A 19,055-nucleotide genomic window follows, 5' to 3' on the forward strand; every position below is an offset into this window, starting at 1 on the left:
CAATTGTGGGTTCGATTACAGGCTCAAAATGGCCAGAAACAAAGAACTTCCTTCTGAAACTCTTCAGTCTATTCTTGTTCTGAGAAATGAAGGCTATTCCATGTGAGAAACTGCCAAGAAACTGAAGATCTTGTACAACGCTGTGTACTTCTCTCTTCACAGAACAGAGCAAACTGGCTCTAACCAGAATAGAAAGAGGAGTGGGAGGCCCCGGTGCACAACTGAGCAAGAGGACAAGTACATTAGAGTGTCTAGTTTGAGAAACAGACAAGTCCTCAACTGGCAGCTTCATTAAATAGTACCCTGCAAAACACCAGTCTCAACGTCAACAGTGAAGAGGCGACTCCGGGATGCTGGCCAGAAATACATAAAACATTAAAAATATATTTGTATCTGTTTTTTTTTCAACCAGGTTTGCTGTTCAATATGAGATGGAAGGAAGTTCCATACAATAAGGGCTCTATATAATACTGAACGCTTTCTTGAATTTGTTCTGGATTTGGGGGACTATGAAAAGACCCCTGGTGGCATGTCTGGTGGGGTATAAGTGTGTGGTGTCAGAGCTGTGTGTAAGTTGACTATGCAAACAATTTGGGATTTTCAACACATTAATGTTTCTTATAAAAAGAAGAAGTGATGCAGTCAGTCTCTCCTCAACTCTTAGCCAAGAGAGACTGTTATTCATAGTATTAATATCAGCCCTCTGATTACAATGAAGAGCAGAACGTGCCGCTCTCTTCTGGACCAGCTGCAGTTTAACTAGGTCTTTCCTTGCAGCACTGGACCACACGACTGGACAATAATCAAGATAAGACTAAACTAGATCCTGCAGGACCTGTTTTGTGGAGTGTGGTGTCAAGAAAGCAGAGCATATCTTTATTACGGCTAGACCTCTCCCCATCTTTACAACCATTGAATCAATATGTTTTGACCATAACAGTTTACAATCTAAGGTAACGCCAAGTAATTTAGTCTCCTCAACTTGTTCAACAGCCACACCATTCATTACCAGATTCAGCTGAGGTCTAGAACTTAAGGAACGATTTGTACCAAATATAATGCTCTTAGTTTTAGAGATGTTCAGGACCAGTTTATTACTGGCCACCCATTCCACAACAGACTGCAACTCCTTGATGATAAATAAATAAATGCATTAGCTGTTGTTGCTGACATGTACAGTTGAAGTCAGAAGTTCACATACACCTTAGCCAAATACATTTAAACTCAGTTTTTACAATTCCTGACATTTAATCCTAGTAACAAATCCCTGTCTTAGGATCACCACTTTATTTTAAGAATGTGAAATGTCAGAATAATAGTAGAGAGAATGATTTACTTCAGCTTTTATTTCTTTCATCACATTCCCACTGGGTCAGAAGTTCACATACACTCAATTAGTACTTGGTAGCATTGCCTTTACGGTACATAGTCAATGTGGAGGCTATATACAGGGTGTTACGGTACATAGTCAATGTGGAGGCTATATACAGGGGGTACCGGTACAGAGTCAATGTGGAGGCTATATACAGGGTGTTACGGTACATAGTCAATGTGGAGGCTATATACAGGGGGTACCGGTACAGAGTCAATGTGGAGGCTATATACAGGGTGTTACAGTACAGAGTCAATGTGGAGACTATATACAGGGGGTACCGGTACAGAGTCAATGTGGAGGCTATATACAGGGGGTACCGGTACAGAGTCAATGTGGAGACTATATACAGGGGGTACCGGTACAGAGTCAATGTGGAGGCTATATACAGGGTGTTACGGTACATAGTCAATGTGGAGGCTATATACAGGGGGTACCGGTACAGAGTCAATGTGGAGGCTATATACAGGGGGTACCGGTACAGAGTCAATGTGGAGACTATATACAGGGGGTACCGGTACAGAGTCAATGTGGAGGCTATATACAGGGTGTTACGGTACATAGTCAATGTGGAGGCTATATACAGGGGGTACCGGTACAGAGTCAATGTGGGGGCTATATACAGGGGGTACCGGTACAGAGTCAATGTGGAGGCTATATACAGGGGGTACCGGTACAGAGTCAATGTGGAGGCTATATACAGGGGGTACCGGTACAGAGTCAATGTGGAGGCTATATACAGGGGGTACCGGTACAGAGTCAATGTGGAGGCTATATACAGGGGGTACAGAGTCAATGTGGAGGCTATATACAGGGGGTACCGGTACAGAGTCAATGTGGAGGCTATATACAGGGGGTACCGGTACAGAGTCAATGTGGAGGCTATATACAGGGGGTACCGGTACAGAGTCAATGTGGAGGCTATATACAGGGGGGTACCGGTACAGAGTCAATGTGGAGGCTATATACAGGGGGTACCGGTACAGAGTCAATGTGGAGGCTATATACAGGGGGTACCGGTACCGAGTCAATGTGGAGGCTATATACAGGGGGTACCGGTACAGAGTCAATGTGGAGGCTATATACAGGGGGTACCGGTACAGAGTCAATGTGGAGGCTATATACAGGGGGTACCGGTACAGAGTCAATGTGGAGGCTATATACAGGGTGTACGGTACAGAGTCAATGTGGAGGCTATATACAGGGGGTACCGGTACAGAGTCAATGTGGAGGCTATATACAGGGGGTACCGGTACAGAGTCAATGTGGAGGCTATATACAGGGGGTACCGGTACAGAGTCAATGTGGAGGCTATATACAGGGGGTACCGGTACAGAGTCAATGTGGAGGCTATATACAGGGGGTACCGGTACAGAGTCAATGTGGAGGCTATATACAGGGTGTTACGGTACAGAGTCAATGTGGAGGCTATATACAGGGGGTACCGGTACAGAGTCAATGTGCGGGGCACCGGTTAGTCGAGGTAATTGAGGTAATATGTACATGTGGGTAGAGTTAAAGTGACTATGCATAGATAATAAACAGAGAGGTGCAGCAACGTTAAAATGGTGTGTGTGTGTGTGGGGGGGGGGGGGGGCAATGCAAATAGTACGGGTGGCCATTTGGTGAGGTTCAGCACCGAGTCAAGTTTGTCCTGGCCACCCGAGACCTCAGAGGAAATGGCCCGTTCCAATCAGAACGGCAAATCTAACAGCTGGCAGTCCAGTAGATCTAACCAATCATTTTACAGCTGCTATTGAACAGACCCCAGATCATCAGGATGCTGTCATCTCTCTAGCTATCTTCCAAAACCAATAGCTTGCAGAAAAAGAATTGCAAATAAAAACACTAAATTATAACAAAATGAACAACAAATTAGCTGGAGTTAAACAGGCCAGCCCCGAGGGCGCCATGGCAACGACCAATCAACATCGATTGAATCATTGTAAACCTGATACATTGTGTTTTAATGACGAAGTGATTCATATTGAAGTTCATGGAAGAGTAGAAACCAATATCATGCTCTGATTAACAACAATTAAAAAGGCCGAATGGAAAAGTCCAATAGATAGATGTGTTTCTCTCTCTCTCTCTCTCCTTCCACCCCCTCTCTCTCTCTCCCTCCACCTCTCTCTCTCTCTCTCTCTCTCTCCCTCTCTCTCCTCCTTCCACTCTCCTCTCTCTCTCCTTCCACCCCTCTCTCTCTCACTCCTCCTCCACCCCTCTCTCTCTCTCCTTCCACCCCCTCTCTCTACTCCTTCCACCCCTCTCTCTCACTCCTTCCACCCCTCTCTCTCTCTCTCTCCTTCCACCCCCTCTCTCTCACTCCTTCCACCCTCTCTATCTCACTCCTTCCACCCCCTCTCTCTCCTTCCACCCCTCTCTCTCTCTCTCTCTCTCTCTCTCTCCCTTCCACCCCTCTCTCCTTCCACCCCCTTCCTCTCTCTCACTCCTTCCACCCCTCTCTCTCTCTCCTTCCACCCCCTCTCTCTCACTCCTTCCCCACCCCTCTCTCTCACTCCTTCCACCTCTCTCTCTCACTCCTTCCACCTCTCTCTCACTCCTTCCACCCCCTCTCTCTCACTCCTTCCACCTCTCTCACTCCTTCCACCCCCTCTCTCTCTCTCCTTCCACCTCTCTCTCTCTCTCTCTCTCTCTCCTTCCACCCCCTCTCTCACTCCTTCCACCCCTCTCTCTCTCTCTCTCTCTCTCTCTCCTTCCACCCTCTCTCTCTCTCCTTCCACCCCCCTCTCTCTCTCTCTCTCTCTCTCTCACTCCTTCCACCCCTCTCTCTCGCCTTCTCTCTCCTTCTACCCCTCTCTCTCTCTCTCCCTCCACCTCTCTCTCTCTCTCTCTCTCTCTCTCCTTCCACCCCTCTCTCTCTCTCTCTCTCCTTCCACCCCTTCTCTCACTCCATCCACCCCTCTCTCTCACCATCCACTCCCACTCTCTCACACCTACCACTCTCTACTCACTCCTTCCAACCCCCTCCCTCTCACTCCTCCACCCCCTCTCTCTCACTCCTTCCACCCCTCTCTCTCACTCCTACCACCGCCCCTCACTCTCACTCTACTCTCACCAACCACCCTCTCTCTCACTCAATCCTTCCACCCTCTCTATATCACTCCTCCCACCCCCTCTCTCTCCTTCACCCTCTCTCTCTCTCTCTCTCTCTCTCTCTCCTTCCACCCCCTCTCTCTCACTCCTTCCACCCCTCTCTCTCTCCTTCCACCCCCTCTCTCTCAATCCTTCCACCCCCTCTCTCTCAATCCTTCCACCCCTCTCTCTCTCCTTCCACCCCCTCTCTCACTCCTTCCACCTCTCTATCTCTCCTTCCACCCCTCTCTCTATCACTCCTTCCCCCCCCCCTCTCTCTCCCCTCTCTCTCCTCCTCCACCCCTCTCTCTCTCTCTCTCCTTCCACCCCCTCTCTCTCTCCTTCCAACCCCCTCTCTCTCTCCTTCCACCCCCTCTCTCTCACTCCTTCCACCTCTCTCTCTCACTGCCTTCCACCCCCTCTCTCTCTCTCCTTCCACCCCCCTCTCTCTCTCTCTCTCTCTCTCTCTCTCCTTCCACCCCTCTCTCTCTCTCTCCTTCCACCCCCTCTCTCTCACTCCTTCCACCCCTCTCTCTCTCCTTCCACCCCCTCTCTCACTCCTTCCACCTCTCTATCTCTCCTTCCACCCCTCTCTCTATCACTCCTTCCACCCCCTCTCTCTCTCTCTCCTTCCATCCCTCTCTCTCTCTCTCTCCTTCCACCCCTCTCTCTCTCCTTCCACCCCCTCTCTCTCACTCCTTCCACCTCTCTCTCTCACTCCTTCCACCCCCTCTCACTCTCTCCTTCCACCCCCCTCTCTCTCTCTCTCTCCTTTCCACCCCTCTCTCTCTCTCTCTCTCCTTCCACACCCTCTCTCTCACTCCTTCCACCCCCTCTCTCTCTCCTTCCACCCCCCCCCTCTCTCTCTCACTCCTTCCACCCCTCTCTCTCTCCTTCCACCCCCTCTCTCTCACTCCTTCCACCTCTCTATCTCTCCTTCCACCCCTCTCTCTATCACTCCTTCCACCCCCTCTCTCTCTCTCTCTCCTTCCACCCCTCTCTCTCTCTCTCTCCTTCCACCTCTCTCTCTCGCTCCTTCCACCCCCTCTCACTCCTTCCACCCCCTCTCTCTCTCTTCCACCCCCCCTCTCTCTCTCTCTCTCACTCTCTCTCTCCTTCCACCCTCTCTCTCTCTCTCACTCCTTCCACCCCCTCTCTCTCTCTCTCTCTCCTTCCACCCCTCTCTCTCTCTCTCTCCTTCCACCCCCTCTCTCTCTCTCCTTCCACCCCCTCTCTCTCACTCCTTCCACTCTCTCTCACTCCTTCCACCCCCTCTCACTCCTTCCACCCCCTCTCTCTCTCTCCTTCCACCCCCCTCTCTCTCTCTCTCTCTCTCTCTCTCTCCTTTCCACCCCCCTCTCTCTCTCTCTCTCCTTCCACACCCTCTCTCTCACTCCTTCCACCTCTCCCTCTCTCTCCTTCCACCTCTCCCTCTCTCTCCTTCCACCTCTCCCTCGCTCTCCTTCCACCTCTCCCTCGCTCTCCTTCCACCTCTCCCTCTCTCTCCTTCCACCTCTCTCTCTCTCTCTCTCTCCCTCTAGTTCATCTGGCATGTACAGTATGGAGGGATGGAGGGACGAAGGGAGTGGTGGGAGAGAGGTGAAAGAAAGACGAAAGGCGAAACTACCTAGTGTTGGACTAAACCGATTCAGACCTGTGTTCTACTCCTGGAAGAAACGGATTGATCTGGGTCAGAGACATCAGACCAAAACGGTCACAACGAGGACCATCAGACAAGGTAGAAACCAATAGCAGGACTCTGTGGGAGTGACGGCAACATAGTTACCTGGGTGAGTCACCGAGCCCAACTATGAAAATGACAAGGACAGCGACCATTCAAACTAATCCCAACATAACGTATGAGTACGGAGGGAGAGTGAAGGACAATGACCCCAGTTAAATAAAGGTTAAATAAATCAATTAAACATTGAACAGATATTATAGTGAAAGGTCTGGATGAGAGCAAGCTGTTATGATAGTTTGTATGGGTGAAGCTGTTTAGACTGTTTTATGGGTAAAGAGGAAGACACACAGACACAATGTTACGTGTCTTACCTCGAAGCAGACAGACAGGTTCCTCTTGAGGGCTATCTCATAAACCAGACTGATTTCTGACTTAGAGGCATCACTCCCCTCATCCACCTCCTTCTGCTCCTCGGGGCTCTAGAAGAACAGAACAGAACATTAGAACTCCCCTCATCTACCTCCTTCTGCTCCTCAGGGCTCTAGAACAACAGAACAGAACATGAGAACTCCCCTAATCTACCTCCTTCTGCTCCTCAGGGCTCTAGAACAACAGAACAGAACATTAGAACTCCCCTAATCTACCTCCTGCTCCTCGGGGCTCTAGAAGAACAGAACAGAACATTAGAACTCCCCTCATCTACCTCCTTCTGCTCCTCGGGGCTCTAGAACAACAGAACAGAACATTAGAACTCCCCTCATCTACCTCCTTCTGCTCCTCGGGGCTCTAGAACAACAGAACAGAACATTAGAACTCCCCTAATCTACCTCCTGCTCCTCGGGGCTCTAGAAGAACAGAACAGAACATTAGAACTCCCCTAATCTACCTCCTGCTCCTCAGGGCTCTAGAACAACAGAACAGAACATTAGAACTCCCCTAATCTACCTCCTGCTCCTCGGGGCTCTAGAACAACAGAACAGAACATGAGAACTCCCCTAATCTACCTCCTGCTCCTCGGGGCTCTAGAAGAACAGAACAGAACATTAGAACTTGCCTCATCTACCTCCTTCTGCTCCTCGGGGCTCTAGAACAACAGAACAGAACATGAGAACTCCCCTCATCTACCTCCTTCTGCTCCTCGGGGCTCTAGAACAACAGAACAGAACATTAGAACTCGCCTCATCTACCTCCTTCTGCTCCTCGGGGCTCTAGAAGAACAGAACATTAGAACTCGCCTCATCTACCTCCTTCTGCTCCTCAGGGCTCTAGAACAACAGAACATTAGAACTCCCCTCATCCACCTCCTTCTGCTCCTCAGGGTTCTAGAACAACAGAATATTAGAAGTCCCCTCATCTACCTCCTTCTGCTCCTCAGGGCTCTAGAACAACAGAACATGAGAACTCGCCTCATCCACCTCCTTCTGCTCCTCAGGGCTCTAGAACAACAGAACTCCCCTACTCCACCTCCTTCTGCTCCTCAGGGCTCTAGAACAACAGAACTCCCCTACTCCACCTCCTTCTGCTCCTCAGGGCTCTAGAACAACAGAACTCCCCTCATCCACCTCCTTCTGCTCCTCAGGGCTCTAGAACAACCTTTCTTAAAGTATGGGTCGCGACCTGTTAATGGCGAGTCAGATTAAATGTATAATTATTTAATTCATTGATTTGGCCAAGTGCCACTGCGATCTCTGCTCAGCAGCGGGTCTCTGCTCAGTTTGGCAGCTGTGTGAGTGGGAGAGGGATGCCAGTGTGCTTCACCAGATCTTTATTCTGGAGTTTTTTCTTGGAGATCGCGCCGCGACACACGCTGCAGCGCTGTCGTTCAACAGCAGAATGACGCGCTGTAAGCCACTGACTTGTCATTCCCACTCGCCAAATGGACTCATGCTCGCAACAACTTCTGACTGAGCTCAATCGTCACGAAAAGCCAATACACCGACGAGTTTCTCTCTTTCATACAAACTTTGAGAATTAACGAGGCGCTCCCTCAATGTGTTTTGTGTCGCGGGAAGTGCTTTGTAATGAGTCAATCAAAACAAACAAATTCATATATAAACGACACGTCCTGACCAAACATCCACAGCGTGCCGGTAAACACAGGAAGTTCTTTCAGAACAGGGCAGAATGCTTTTTACGTTTACATTTTAGTCATTTAGCAGACGCTCTTATCCAGAGCGACTTACAGTAGTGAATGCATACATTTCATACATTTTTTCCCCCCCTACTGGTCCCCCGTGGGAATCGAACCCACAACCCTGGCGTTGCAAACACCATGCTCTACCAACTGAGCCACACGGGACCTGAATGCTTCAGGAAACAGTGCTTCGAACAGTGGACAATTAAGTCAGCTGGCAAGGCATTGTTGTCAGTTTATAACAGGTGACGATGAGCAGAAATAAGAAATAATACTATCTCTCATAGTAGTAAATGTGAGTTTCTCTTTCAAACAATCCCCTGGCCTTGGACACAGCTAATAGCTAACGTTAGCCAATGCTAGCTAGCTACTTTTACCTCCTTCTTCTGCTCCTCAGGGGCCTCATATGAAAACTTTGGGTACGTACAAAATACATCCCAACATGTGCATGCGCCAGTTTTCACACAAAAGTTGGCATTTATACAAATGTAATTTGACGTGAGAACGTGCTCACCTACCCATAACGTTTTACTATGTGTGCACCTTTACTAGCGGTTGAAATATTGTATTGCAAACTGGCAAGGAAGTATTTTGTGCAAAATGGGGGATAGGACAAAAAGCATTTTCTTATTTTTTTCTTTTTACCGCCCTTTTTCTCCTCAATTTCGTGATTTTCCAATTGGTAGTATACAGTCTTGTACCATCGCTGCAACTCCCAATACGGACTCACGAGAGGTGAAGGTTCGAGAGCCACGCGTTATCCGAAACACGACCCCTGCCAAAGCCGCAATGCTTCTAGACAAACCGCTCACTTAACCCGGAAGCCAACCGCCCCAAAGTGTCGGAGGAAACACCGTACACCTGACGACCGTGTCAGCGTGCACTGCGCCCGGCCCGCCACAGGAGTCGCTAGAGTGCGATGGGACAAGTACATCCCTGCCAGCCAAACCCTCCCCTAACCCGGACAAAATTGTATGTTGCCTCATGGATCTCCCGGTCACGGCCGGCTGCAACACAGCCCAGACACTGCAGTGCCTTAGACCGCTGAACAACTTGGGAGCCCCCGAAAAGCTTATTCATAAACTAAAAACAGGAAAAAATATTAACAAGAATGTAGCCATTTACTGTTAGTGAGAAGGCCCGAAAATCTGTGTTTTATTTTAAGAATCGAAAATAATTAGACATCTTTTTCCTATTTTAGAATATATTTCTCACCTATTTCTGGACGTGACGGGCTCATATTCCCCAAGGAGACATACAACAAATGACCATGTGCATCACATTTAATTGGACCTAGTAACATTGTAAATAAAAGCCTATATGTATTTCAAGTGTTACTACATCCTAGGCAGTGAGGTTTATAATACCTCTATAGTCTAATTTAAACAGCTGAACTTTTACATTGAAGTAGGCCTACAGTTCCTTTGGAAATAATCCAGACCTTTTTCCACCACCAGGTTACATCCTCATTCTGAAATGGATTAAATCGTGTTTTTCCCCCCTCAACAATCTACACACAATACCATATATTGACAAAACATTTTTTTTTTTAAATGTTTGCTAATAAAAATACAATACAAAAAAAAACATATCACATTTACATAAGTACTCAGACACTTTACTAAGTACTTTGCTGAAGCACCTTTGGCAGTGAGTACAGCCTCGAGTCTTCTTGGGTATGACGCTACAAGCTTGGCACACCTGTATTTGGGGAGTTTCTCCCATTCTTCTCTGCAGATCCTCTCAAGCTCCGTCAGGTTGGATGTTGACTCGCTCTCTCAAAGTCTCTATATTTTCAGGCCTCTCCAGATATGTTCGATCGGGTTCAAGTCCGGGCTCTGGCTGGGCCACTCAAGGACATTCAGAGACTTGTCCCGAAGCCACTCCTGCGTTGTCTTGGCTGTGTGCTTAGGGTCATTGTCCTGTTGGAAGGTGAACCTTCACCCCAGTCTGAGGTCATTAGGACTCTGGAGCAGGTTTTCAACAGGGATCTCTCTGTACTTTGCTCCGTTCATCTTTTCCTCGATCCTGATTAGTCTCCCAGTCCCTGCTGCTGAAAAACATCCCCACAGCATGATGCTGCCACCACCACCATGCTTCACCGTAGGGATGGTGCCAGGTTTCCTCCAGACATGATGCTTGGCATTCAGGCCAAAGAGTTGAATCTTCAAAGGTTATTTGTCACATGTGGCGAATACAACAGGTCTAGACCTTACAGTGAAATGCTTTACTTACAAGCCCTTAACCAACAATGCAGTTTTAAGAAGTTAAGAAATCAATAGAAAGTAAAAGTAACAAATAATTAAAGAGCAGCAGTAAAATAACAATAGCGAGATTATATACAGGGGGTACCGGTACAGAGTCAATGTGGAGGCTATATACAGGGGGTACCGGTTACAGAGTCAATGTGGAGGCTATATACAGGGGGTACCGGTACAGAGTCAATGTGGAGGCTATATACAGGGGGTACCGGTACAGAGTCAATGTGGAGGCTATATACAGGGGGTACTGGTACAGTGTCAATGTGGAGGCTATATACAGGGTGTTACGGTACAGAGTCAATGTGGAGGCTATATACAGGGGGTACCGGTTACAGAGTCAATGTGGAGGCTATATACAGGGGGTACCGGTACAGAGTCAATGTGGAGGCTATATACAGGGGGTACCGGTACAGAGTCAATGTGGAGGCTATATACAGGAGGTACCGGTACAGAGTCAATGTGGAGGCTATATACAGGAGGTACCGGTACAGAGTCAATGTGGAGGCTATATACAGGGGGTACCGGTACAGAGTCAATGTGGAGGCTATATACAGGGGGTACCGGTACAGAGTCAATGTGGAGGCTATATACAGGGGGCACCGGTACAGAGTCAATGTGGAGGCTATATACAGGGTATTACGGTACAGAGTCAATGTGGAGGCTATATGCAGGGTATTACGGTACAGAGTCAATGTGGAGGCTATATACAGGGGGTACCGGTACAGAGTCAATGTGGAGGCTATATACAGGGGATACCGGTACAGAGTCAATGTGGAGGCTATATACAGGGGGTACCGGTACAGAGTCAATGTGGAGGCTATATACAGGGGATACCGGTACAGAGTCAATGTGGAGGCTATATACAGGGGGTACCGGTACAGAGTCAATGTGGAGGTTATATACAGGGGGTACCGGTACAGAGTCAATGTGGAGGCTATATACAGGGGGTACCGGGACAGAGTCGATGTGGAGGTTATATACAGGGGGTACCGGTACAGAGTCAATGTGGAGGCTATATACAGGGGGTACCAGTACAGAGTCAATGTGGAGGCTATATACAGGGTGTTACGGTACAGAGACAATGTGGAGGCTATATACAGGGGTTACCGGTACAGAGTCGATGTGGAGGCTATATACAGGGTGTTACGGTACAGAGTCGATGTGGAGGCTATATACAGGGGGTACCGGTACAGAGTCAATGTGGAGGCTATATACAGGGGGTACCGGTACAGAGTCGATGTGGAGGCTATATACAGGGGGTACTGGTACAGAGTCAATGTGGAGGCTATATACAGGGTATTACGGTACAGAGTCAATGTGCGGGGGCGCCGAGATAATATATACATGAAGGTAGAGGTAAAGTGACTATGCATCAGATGATCAACAGAGACCAGCAGCAGCGTAAAAGAGGGTTCTGGGTAGCCCTTTGATTAGCTGTTCAGGAGTCTTGGTTTCATCAGACCAGAGAATCTTGTTTCTCATGGTCTGAGAGTCTTTAGGTGCCTTTTGTCAAACTCCAAGCGGGCTGTCATGTGCCTTTCACTGAGGAGGGGCTTCGGTCTGGCCACTCTACCATAAAGGCCTGATTGGTGGAGTGCTGCAGAGATGGTTGTCCTTCTGGAAGGTTCTCCCATCTCCACAGAGGAACTCTATAGCTCTGTCAGAGTGACCATCGGGTTCTTGGTCACCTCCCTGTCCAAGGCCCTTCTCCCCCGATTGCTCAGTTTGGCCGGGCAGCCAGCTCTAGGAAGAGTCTTGGTGGTTCCAAACTTCTTCCATTTAAGAATGATGGAGGCCACTGTGTTCTTGGGGACCTTCTATGCTGCAGAAATGTTTTGGTACTCTTCCGCAGATCTGTGCCTCGACACAATCCTGTCTCTGAGCTCTACAGACAATTCCTTTGACCTCATGGCTTGGTTTTTGCTCTGACATGCACTGTCAACTGTGGGACCTTATATAGACAGGTATGTGCCTTTCCAAATCAGGTCCAATCAATTGAATTTACCACAGGTGGACTCCAATCAAGCTGTATCCCAAGGATGATCAATGGAAACAGGATGCACCTGAGCTCAATTTCGAGTTTCATAGCAAAGGGTCTGAATACTTAAGTAAATAAGGTATCTGGTTTTTATACTTCAATACATTTGCAAAAAATATTTAAACCTGTTTTTGCGTTGTCATTATGGGGTATTGTGATGTCATTATGGGGTATTGTGATGTCATTATGGGGTATTGTGATGTCATTATGGGGTATTGTGATGTCATTATGGGGTATTGTGATGTCATTATGGGGTATTGTGTGTAGATTGATGAGGATACATTTTTTTTTTTTAATCAATTTTAGAACAAGGCCGTAACGTAACAAAATGTGGGAAAAGTCAAGGGCTCTGAATACTTTCCGAATGCACTGCATGTTTGATTTTTTTTTTTTTTGTCATGTGCACAAGTACAGTGAAATGCCTTTCCCAACAATGCAGAAATGAATATCAGTGGTGATACAAATTAAAAAGTCAAGTAAATTGACCGGAAGCTTATGTAAAATATTTGACAGTGTGGGTTGGCTACAGTATCGCTGTGCGATAGGAGCATGAAATCATAGTCTAGTTAATCTCAGAGCCAATACCGAGGCAGGATAGAAGCATGACATCATAGTCTAGTTAATCTCAGAGCCAATACCAAGGAAGGACATAAAAACCCAATAATCAATTGATAAACTAAATATTAAAAACAATTAAGTCTTTTGCAAGCTGTGGCCAAATGCCAATAGTTCCAAATTATAAGACAAATGAAGGGTGTTATTGTCAGCATAAAGGGTGAACGGAGGTGCTTTCCAGGAAGAGTTTTAATTCTGTTTTAGGACAGGTCTGATTTTATAATGGAAAACATGCGTGTGTATGGCGTATGCCAAATTTATACACATCAATATTTTTGTACGTGTGTAGACTGTTCAGAAATGTAGTGTGAAATGTACACAACGATTATAAATGATGCCTTTGGGCTCTAGAACAACATAGAACAACAGAACAGAACATTAGAACACCTTTTGGGGTGGGTGGAGGGAGGAGTTGTACCATTTGTAACTGGATCTAAAATGTACCAAACCGTGCCAATAATATCTATTGTTGTTGTTTCCCATGATTTGTATCAATAAAAATGTTTTTTTTTTTAAGTTTTAAAAAAGGTTCCCGGGAAACACAACAAACAGAACATGAACATGTTCTCAGAAAGCAGAGAAGTGACATTTTAATGTTCTAGCGGGTTTAGTCTGTTATCAGGCAAAATAACGTTCAGAACGACAGGAAACTCTGGAGTATTGAAGACCTGTAAACAGGAAATAACCCAGTCCCCTACTCTACTTTAACAGTACAACATTCATCTGCTCTGACAACACATTTCTCATGTAAACACTTTCCCTACAAAAACAATGATTTTCTTCTCTCTCCATTCTTTCTCTCATAAACATACAGGGTGGGTGTCGGCCACACAGTGTCCTGACTGCTCCAGGCATAACATGATATGTGGGAGACAGACAGGCAGACAGAGAGAGAGAGAGAGAGACAGAGACAGACAGACAGACAGACAGACAGACAGACAGACAGACAGACAGACAGACAGACAGACAGACAGACAGACAGACAGACAGACAGACAGACAGACAGACAGACAGACAGACAGAGCTCAGTGTCTGACTCCTCATGTGACTTCACTCAGCCAGGCCTTCACTCAGCCAGGCCTTCACTCAGCCTGTGATATGTAACGCCAGAAGAGCCACATGACTCCACGTTGAGACCGTCAGAGAACCAATCACACGACAACGGCTGGTCTGGTCTACAGAGCAGTCATCATGTTGTGTGTGTTAGGGCGCCCGCGGTTAATCTAGTCACACCCTGCCGGCGGTTAATCTAGTCACACCCTGCCGGCGGTTAATCTAGTCACACCCTGCCGGCGGTTAATCTAGTCACGCCCTGCCGGCGGTTAATCTAGTCACGCCCTGCCGGCGGTTAATCTAGTCACACCCTGCCGGCGGTTAATCTAGTCACACCCTGCCGGCGGTTAATCTAGTCACACCCTGCCGGCGGTTAATCTAGTCACACCCTGCCGGCGGTTAATCTAGTCACACCCTGCCGGCGGTAAATCTAGTCACACCCTGCCGGCGGTTAATCTAGTCACACCCTGCCAGCGGTTAATCTAGTCACGCCCTGCCCGCGGTTAATCTAGTCACGCCCTGCCCGCGGTTAATCTAGTCACACCCTGCCGGCGGTTAATCTAGTCACACCCTGCCAGCGGTTAATCTAGTCACACCCTGCCAGCGGTTAATCTAGTCACACCCTGCCCGCGGTTAATCTAGTCACACCCTGCCAGCGGTTAATCTAGTCACGCCCTGCCAGCGGTTATTCTAGTCACACCCTGCCAGCGGTTAATCTAGTCACACCCTGCCAGCGGTTAATCTAGTCACACCCTGCCAGCGGTTAATCTAGTCACACCCTGCCAGCGGTTAATCTAGTCACACCCTGCCGGCGGTTAATCTAGTCACACCCTGCCAGCGGTTAATCTAGTCACACCCTGCCAGCGGTAAATCTAGTCACACCCTGCCGGCGGTTAATCTAGTCACGCCCTGCCAGCGGTAAATCTAGTCACACCCTGCCGGCGGTTAATCTAGTCACACCCTGCCGGCGGTTAATCTAGTCACACCCTGCCGGCGGTTAATCTAGTCACACCCTGCCAGCAGTTAATCTAGTCACACCCTGCCCGCGGTTAATCTAGTCACACCCTGCCCGCGGTTAATCTAGTCACACCCTGCCGGCGGTTAATCTAGTCACACCCTGCCGGCGGTTAATCTAGTCACACCCTGCCGGCGGTTAATCTAGTCACACCCTGCCGGCGGTTAATCTAGTCACACCCTGCCGGCGGTAAATCTAGTCACACCCTGCCGGCGGTTAATCTAGTCACGCCCTGCCAGCGGTAAATCTAGTCACACCCTGCCGGCGGTTAATCTAGTCACGCCCTGCCAGCGGTTAATCTAGTCACGCCCTGCCCGCGGTTAATCTAGTCACGCCCTGCCCGCGGTTAATCTAGTCACACCCTGCCGGCGGTTAATCTAGTCACACCCTGCCAGCGGTTAATCTAGTCACACCCTGCCAGCGGTTAATCTAGTCACACCCTGCCCGCGGTTAATCTAGTCACACCCTGCCAGCGGTTAATCTAGTCACGCCCTGCCAGCGGTTAATCTAGTCACACCCTGCCAGCGGTTAATCTAGTCACACCCTGCCAGCGGTTAATCTAGTCACACCCTGCCAGCGGTTAATCTAGTCACACCCTGCCAGCGGTTAATCTAGTCACACCCTGCCGGCGGTTAATCTAGTCACACCCTGCCAGCGGTTAATCTAGTCACACCCTGCCAGCGGTTAATCTAGTCACACCCTGCCAGCGGTAAATCTAGTCACACCCTGCCGGCGGTTAATCTAGTCACGCCCTGCCATCGGTAAATCTAGTCACACCCTGCCGGCGGTTAATCTAGTCACACCCTGCCAGCGGTTAATCTAGTCACACCCTGCCGGCGGTTAATCTAGTCACACCCTGCCAGCGGTTAATCTAGTCACACCCTGCCCGCGGTTAATCTAGTCACACCCTGCCCGCGGTTAATCTAGTCACACCCTGCCAGCGGTAAATCTAGTCACACCCTGCGATCTGTGAGGTTAGGGGTAACATGCCACAGTGACAGTGATCTGTGAGGTTAGGGGTAACATGCCACAGTGATCTGTGAGGTTAGGGGGTAACATGCCACAGTGATCTGTGAGGTTAGGGGGTAACATGCCACAGTGATCTGTGAGGTTAGGGGGTAACATGCCACAGTGATCTGTGAGGTTAGGGGGTAACATGCCACAGTGATCTGTGAGGTTAGGGGTAACATGCCACAGTGATCTGTGAGGTTAGGGGTAACATGCCACAGTGATCTGTGAGGTTAGGGGGTAACATGCCACAGTGATCTGTGAGGTTAGGGGGTAACATGCCACAGTGATCTGTGAGGTTAGGGGGTAACATACCACAGTGGCAAGAACAAGATTAGCCTGAGCTGTATACACACACACACACACACACACACACACGGTGTGACTCAATTTGTAAAGCAAGACACTGAAGAAGCATTTGACAAAGAGCTTATTTATGAACACGACACCAAAATAGAGACAGACGGAACACACACACACACACACACACACACACACACAGTGTGAGGTAGTGAGCAGGCAAAGCGTCTTAAATAACCAGCAGCTCTGCCAGGCTGAGGGGGATCCAGGGGAGGTAAGGGGGGTGGTGGGGGGTGGTGGGGGGAGGTAAGGGGGGTGGTGGGGGGTGGTGGGGGGAGGTAAGGGGGGTGGTGGGGGGAGGTAAGGGGGGTGGTGGGGGGAGGTGGGGGGAGGTAAGGGGGGTGGTGGGGGGAGGTAAGGGGGGTGGTGGGGGGAGGTAAGGGGGGTGGTGGGGGGAGGTAAGGGGGTGGTGGGGGGAGGTAAGGGGGGTGGTGGGGGGAGGTAAGGGGGGTGGTGGGGGGTGGTGGGGGGAGGTAAGGGGGGTGGTGGGGGGAGGTAAGGGGGGTGGTGGGGGGAGGTAAGGGGGGTGGTGAGGGGGTAAAGGGGGGGTAACTGTGATTTCCGGTGGAGAAAGATAAAGAGTTATAAGCCTGGCCTCAGGCTGGATAGAAGGATACAGTGACAAGACAAAAAGACAAAGGGAGGGAGGGAGAGAGGGGGGGGAGGGAGGGAGGGAGGGAGGGAGGGAGGGAGGGAGGGAGGGAGGGAGGGAGGGAGGGAGGGAGGGAGGGAAGGGAGAGAGGGGAGGGAGGGAGAGAGGGAGAGAGGGGGGGAGGGAGGGAGGGAGGGAGGGAAGGGAGAGAGGGGAGGGAGGGAGGGAGGGAGGGGGGGAGGGAGGGAGGGAGAGAGGGGAGGGAGGGAGAGAGGGAGGGAGGGAGGGAAGGGAGGGAGGGGGGGGTGGGAGGGAGGGAGGGAGGGAGGGAGGGAGGGAGGGAGGGAGGGAGGGAGGGAGGGAGGGAGGAGAGACCACCAGGTGCATGCAGGTTAAAACAAAAAAAGATTGCGACACACACACACACACAGCGCAAGGTAAAACAGAGGTTGAATTATACATCAGAGTAATTGGGTTGTGGTGGGTTTGGGTCGTTTCTGCTGAAAGCTGATAAGGTGGTCGATTCACTTAGTGGAAAACGACGAAGGAGAGACAGGAGAGTATCACGCTCTTTAATAGTTCATGTTTATTGGCAGGACATCAATGTTTCAGCGCACACTCATTTCTTTGAGGACATCGGTGGGGGTGAGAGTAGCGTCGCCTTAGGGCTGCCGGGTCGCCTTAGGGCTGCCGGGTCGCCTTAGGGCTGCCGGGTCGCCTTAGGGCAGACGGGTCGCCTTAGGGCAGACGGGTCGCCTTAGGGCAGTGTTCCTGAAGTAGACGATTGAAAGGTCGGCTGAGGACACACTGAATGGACCTCTACTCTGGTAGCCCTGAGGACACAATCTGGATTAAACTCTACTCTGGTAGCCCTGAGGACACAATCTGGATTAAACTCTACTCTGGTAGCCCTGAGGACACAATCTGGATTAAACTCTACTCTGGTAGCCCTGAGGACACAATCTGGATTAAACTCTACTCTGGTAGCCCTGAGGACACAATCTGGATTAAACTCTACTCTGGTAGCCCTGAGGACACAATCTGGATTAAACTCTACTCTGGTAGCCCTGAGGACACAATCTGGATTAAACTCTACTCTGGTAGCCCTGAGGACACTATCTGGATTAAACTCTACTCTGGTAGCCCTGAGGACACAATCTGGATTAAACTCTACTCTGGTAGCCCTGAGGACACAATCTGGATTAAACTCTACTCTGGTAGCCCTGAGGACACAATCTGGATTAAACTCTACTCTGGTAGCCCTGAGGACACAATCTGGATTAACCTCTAAACATACAACAATAGGGTCAATTAGATATTTAGTGTGTCCACGCGTGTGTGTGTGTGTTTCTCCATGTGCCTGTGTGAGTGTATGTGTGTGTCCGTTCCCATAGTTACCTGAGGTGGTCGTTCAGGTATGGGTTCATTGCGGAGGGCTTGCAGGGCCTTCATGGCGGCGTTGTGACGGGCTGCCTGGCGAGTCCTGCCCTCTCCAATAAACTCGTTAGTGCCCACAGACAACTGCACATAGAAGATCTTTGGAACTGGGTAGTGGTACCTGGGATGGACAGTAGAGAAAAGATGGGAAGTAAGGAGCGAGGGGGAGAGAGGGGGAGTAGAGAGAGAGGGAGAGAGAGAGAGAAAGAGGGGGGAGGAGAGTAGAGAGAGAGAGAGAGAGAGAGAGAGAGAGAGAGAGAGAGAGAGAGGTAGAGAGTTGGGGAGAGAGAGAGGTGGGGAGAAAGAGAGAGTGAGAAAGAGAGAGAGAGCGAGAAAGGTGGGGAGAGAGAGAAAGAACGAGAGAGATGGGGAGAGAGAGAAAGAACGAGA

The 19,055-nt window shown here is 49.4% G+C and overlaps 1 protein-coding gene across 1 annotated transcript in view; it reads right to left on the minus strand.

Moving 5' to 3' along the window:
- stau2 (staufen double-stranded RNA binding protein 2) overlaps positions 1 to 19,055 on the minus strand; it is a 334,020-nt gene that overhangs the window by 235,868 nt on the left and 79,097 nt on the right. The window contains exons 6-7 of the mRNA XM_082966023.1: positions 18,627 to 18,786; positions 6,524 to 6,631 (exon numbers count right to left, since the gene is read on the minus strand). Of these exons, the coding sequence (XP_082822149.1) occupies positions 6,524 to 6,631; positions 18,627 to 18,786 (268 nt within the window). The remainder of the gene's footprint in view (positions 1 to 6,523; positions 6,632 to 18,626; positions 18,787 to 19,055) is intronic.

The sequence above is a fragment of the Salmo salar genome, chromosome 19, assembly GCF_965601325.2.
Source record: "Salmo salar chromosome 19, fSalSal1, whole genome shotgun sequence".
NCBI classification, from domain to species: Eukaryota; Metazoa; Chordata; class Actinopteri; order Salmoniformes; family Salmonidae; genus Salmo; species Salmo salar.